Source organism: Pteropus vampyrus, unplaced genomic scaffold (assembly GCF_000151845.1).
Source record: "Pteropus vampyrus isolate Shadow unplaced genomic scaffold, Pvam_2.0 Scaffold56, whole genome shotgun sequence".
Taxonomy (NCBI): domain Eukaryota; kingdom Metazoa; phylum Chordata; class Mammalia; order Chiroptera; family Pteropodidae; genus Pteropus; species Pteropus vampyrus.
In genome coordinates, this window is record NW_011888837.1 from 3,811,399 (window position 1) to 3,816,015 (window position 4,617).

Sequence of the window (4,617 nt, forward strand, 5' to 3'; positions counted from 1 at the left end):
GAAGCTGGCGAACTGTAAAACCACAGGAGCTAAAATAGTATTCCTAGTCTCCACTTGCTTATCCCTCTTCCATTATTTCATCACACACCTGAAAGGGATCCTGGAGAAAAGCCAGCACAGGCCCATGGCTGCCTCAGTCTACTTCCAGCAGTAAAAGACTAAGTAATAAACACACTGACAAAATGATCGACTGCAAGCCCAGACTCTTCCCAAGCAAGGGCTCTGCTTGCAAATTACAAACCAGGAAGAAAGGTAGGGACTCTGGACGCCTTGCCAAAATCATTCTCTACAGCAGGAATCCAGTTCAAGGTGAAGAAGGTATTCTGAAAAACAACTTAGCCTCAAACTTAAGCCCAAACCTAACCACCTTCCCACCCCGCCCCCAGCCCGGCCCGGCGGAAGCTCGTAGAGGAAGAGCCCAATGAAGTCGTCACCTTCAGGAGACATCCTCTGTCATAGTGCTCGCAGCCCCGCCGCCCTTGCTCTCGGCCTCGGGCGCCATCTTCCCGCGCCAAGGCCGCCATCTCTTCCACCTCCCCTCACACTCCAAGACCCTTCTCCCAGGATGGAAACTACGCCCAGGAAAGCACCGCCGCTCTAGCACACCCCCTCCCGGCTGCAGCTGCCACCAAAGCCAATATGGCGGCTGAGCACGTGACACGGGGCAGCCGGATTTCCGGTTCCCGGGGCGACGGGGCGGAAGGGAAGGGAGACAAAATCTCTGTCGTCGACGTTAGTCGCTACCTTCGCTGCTAACGGTAATAACTCTTAGGTTGCCTCTTCTTTTCCCTCCCCCATAGCTACCCGCCCAAACCCTGGGCGTTGTTCGGGGCGAGGAGGACCGCAGAGGCGCAGAGACGCCCAGCAGCCCCGGGAAAGGGACCCTATCTGGCCGCCTCTGCCCCTCTGACAGGGCGGCCCCTCCCTCTCTCCCTGAGGGGGCCGGGAGCCTCGAGAAAGGGGCGGAGCTCGGCCGGGCCTCTGGGCTCCGAGCGGATACCCGCGAGCGCTCTGCTACTGCTGGTCGCCCAGACATTCGCCAGCGCCTGAAACTGCTTCTTCCTTATTCCCTTTTACTTGCTCTTCCTTCAAAATATGTAGTAACATCTACTCTGTGCGAGTCACCAGCTAAGCCGTGGGGACAAAAGTGAGAAAAACACCCCACCATGCCATCATGGACTCAGACTGGTGACGAAGAAAGACTAATCAGAATCTCTGAAATAAATATGAGTACAGCTTTGAGAAGGACTAGGACTAGAGGGGATATGACTTAGTCTGGGTGTCGGGAAGGTTTCCCTGGGGAAGCAACATTTGAGCTGAAAGATGACGAGTTAGTATGCCAGGAAGAGTTAGTATACAAAAGTCAAGACAGAGGGAATGTGGTACCTGTAAGAAGCAGTGGAAGTGAAATGTACAAGTCTACGAAATTAAAATCAGACGTCTTAGAGTGCATAGCTAAATGTGACTTGCCTTATTAAAGATCAGTCCCTAGAAAATTTTATGAGCAAAGCTCAGGTGTTGGAAGAAAATATTTGCTTTTGGCTTTCTGAGTTCACATTACTTAAAACACGATGAGTAAGGTAAATATGTTCCCCTTAGCTTTGAAGTTACTAACTGACCATTTTAATTTTCTTTCAGTTCTGTTATGAGTTGCTAAAATCATGGTGAAATGTTGCTCGGCCATTGGATGTGCTTCTCGCTGTTTGCCAAATTCCAAGTTAAAAGGACTGACATTTCACGTGTAAGATTTTGCTGTAGTTGAGCCAAGTATTTTTGATTTTATAAAAAGCAAAAGGCAGTTCTATTTAAATCTTCAATTTTGAACTTTAGTTCCCAGGTTCTTTTTTAAATAACCTTTTTAGTTAAATTTGAAGTGACAGTGATCCTTTTACACCATTTATAATTAATTTAGAAGTTTAAGATACCTGCCAAGATATCAGAGGCTGGTTAACAAAACATATCAAACATATTGGTTAATGTTACTTTGCATTTTAACGTACTTTCAAGGAAATTCAGTGTTGTTTACATGTAGTTTACAGTCTGAACGAAGGAAGGATCTTTGCCAATGTGTTCTGTCATTTTGTTTAGAAATAGGTCAAGCCTAGGTTGTAGAGAGAAAATATAAATTACAAGTTCAGACCAAGGGTTCTTTAGTTGTATTGCAGATAAATCAAAATGATCCTAGTTTAGTATTTTAGCTATGCCTCATCATGACAGCACAGGAAAGGAACAATAAGATTAAATAATTATTCATTTGCTAAACATTTATTTTGCTGCTTTTGTGTTAGGCACTGTGCTATGTGCTAGAGAAAGATCTGCTAACTACTTTGCTAGATATGAGGAAACCAAAAAAATGAGTATGTGTACCTTACCATATTCAGGAAAGGATTTGAATTAGCTTAGAAAATTGAAAAAGATATGGTTATTTGCCTCTAGATCTCAAAATAATTCTGATCTCTAGAACTCCAAACTCTGCAGGTGTTCTATGCATTCATTCACCAAGCAGTTATAGACCCATTGTGTATTAAATGCTATCCTAAGCAATTTTCTAATGCTGTTGGAAGAATGAAAGTATAAGGAGCTCTGTTGTTCATTTGGGATAAATTCTGGATATCATTTCACATAGGAAAAGGCCCAAGTGATATTCTTTATCATCTATGGACAAAGAAAAACCTTAAATTTTGGATCTTACATAAGGTGTAAATATCCTTTACAATTTTTTTTCTTTATGAGAAAAATTTAAATGAGGGCCATTTGTCTGCAGCATGATTGGTGGAAAAATTTTACTATTAAAACTGAAAGTTATGAAAGCATGAATCTTGATAGTTTCCTAAATATTCCATTAATAACAAACTAGTTAAGGAGTCAATTTAGTTACAGCTTTAATTCAACTATAATATCTATAGTGTTTAATTTAAAAATACTTTCTGTAATTTTTTTTCTAGATTCCCCACAGATGAAAACATCAAAAGAAAATGGGTATTAGCAATGAAAAGACTTGATGTGAATGCTGCAGGCATTTGGGAGCCTAAAAAAGGAGATGTGTTGTGTTCAAGGCACTTTAAGAAGACAGATTTTGACAGAAGTGCTCCAAATATTAAACTGAAACCTGGAGTCATACCGTCTATCTTTGATTCCCCATCTCACTTACAGGTTTGTTTATGAGATACTGCTTACCATCATTACTCACTCTTTATGGTACAGTTGCAGAAGCTTCACCACACTTGCTAACATTTTTATCATTTGTTTATTCATTTGAAGTCCTTTCTTTGTTTCTAAATTTGTAAACTACTTCAGCTTTCGTAATGAGTAGTAAGAGTATTTATTATACCAGTAGTCACTCAGAAATATTTATACATTACTAAGGCTTGATGAAGTGGACTGACCTTAAGAGTTGGCATATTTCAAGATTCATGTCTTAAAAATGGAGGAACATAAGAGGGTTAAAGTGAACTTCCAAGTTGGCAGTCCCCCTCACACTGGAACAAAAGTGAAGAACAGATCCTCTAACAGGACCAAAGTATGCTTTGAGAGCCACATTCAAGCTTAAAGCCTAGATGGAACTGAAAGGAAGAAAACCAAAAGATAAGAACAGGAGAAGGAAAGGAGAGAGGAGGTCAAAAAAAGAAAATAAAAAGATTGTATAAGTAAACTCTAGTTGAATTCTGTGTTTTTTCTCGGTTATATTAGTGCCATGGATTGGCTGCCTCACCCTCAATACCTCTCTTGACTTCATATACCTGGAAGTGTATTTGCTTCCAGAAACTATAGACTGACTGATTTCGATTTGGAAAAGTCAGGGAGAGCCTATGGGTTTCCACAATAGTAATGAACCTCCATCGAAAGGTTGCTCCTTCCTGAGAATTAGAAACGAGAGAGGTCATTGCAAAAGTGTGCCTGCTCCTATGTGGTCTTGGTCACTTTCTGCAGTTTTTCCTATTGCAGTATCTGAGTTATCTAGTAGAGACTGCCTTACTTTCTTCTGTATTAATAAATGAATAATATCTTGTGTAATTTGCTCTAAAGCAGTTTTTTTCCCCTATGGTAAGGTGTCATCTATTTTTTGAGGACCTTAAGAATGTGGGCCTAATAAATGAACCATGATTTACTATTCAAAAACTATGTACAAATAAAGAAATTTTTCATTATAGGAAATTAGTGGTAAAGAAAAAAGAATAGTATAATCCGGAGATAATAAATACTGTTAACACTCTGATAATGTATCTTTCCAGTCATTTGTATATAAATTCATCTGTATATAGTCTTACAAAAATAGAATTACACTGTATATATATCCCTTTTTTATTTGCTTCTATTTGTTTTAATGACATATAGTGCTTACTATGTGCCAGGTACTATTGTAAGCACGTTACATATATATTCACTCATTTAGTCCTCACAACCATCATATTTGATAAATACTATAATTATTCTCATTTTACCACCTGAAGAAACTGAGACCCAGAGAGCTGAAATACCTTCCCCAGGTCACACAGCTGTTAAATGGCAGAAGCTGGATTTGAACCCAGGTATTTTGGCTCCAGAATCCACTCTTAACTACTGTTTTCTATGCTGTTAAATATTTTTTCACAACAGTGGCTTTAAAACTTTAACCTA

General features: G+C 40.0%; 2 protein-coding genes across 6 annotated transcripts in view; one reads left to right on the forward strand and one right to left on the reverse strand.

Annotated features, from left to right (window-relative positions):
• RCHY1 (ring finger and CHY zinc finger domain containing 1) overlaps window positions 1-549 on the reverse strand; it is a 24,753-nt gene extending 24,204 nt beyond the window's left edge. The window contains exon 1 of the mRNA XM_023530867.1: window positions 435-549. Within this exon, the coding sequence (XP_023386635.1) occupies window positions 435-524 (90 nt within the window). The 5' untranslated portion in view covers window positions 525-549. The remainder of the gene's footprint in view (window positions 1-434) is intronic.
• The window catches only part of THAP6 (THAP domain containing 6), a 17,548-nt gene that overhangs the window by 1,379 nt on the left and 11,552 nt on the right, over window positions 1-4,617 (forward strand). For 2 of the 5 annotated variants that reach the window (XM_011360542.2, XM_023530873.1), the window contains one exon: window positions 2,946-3,153. In XM_011360542.2, the coding sequence (XP_011358844.1) occupies window positions 2,946-3,153 (208 nt within the window). Of the gene's footprint in view, window positions 1-677; window positions 759-1,017; window positions 1,581-1,638; window positions 1,742-2,945; window positions 3,154-4,617 lie in introns of those variants that run through there. The other 3 variants (XM_011360541.2, XM_011360543.2, XM_023530872.1) reach the window with 3 other exon arrangements.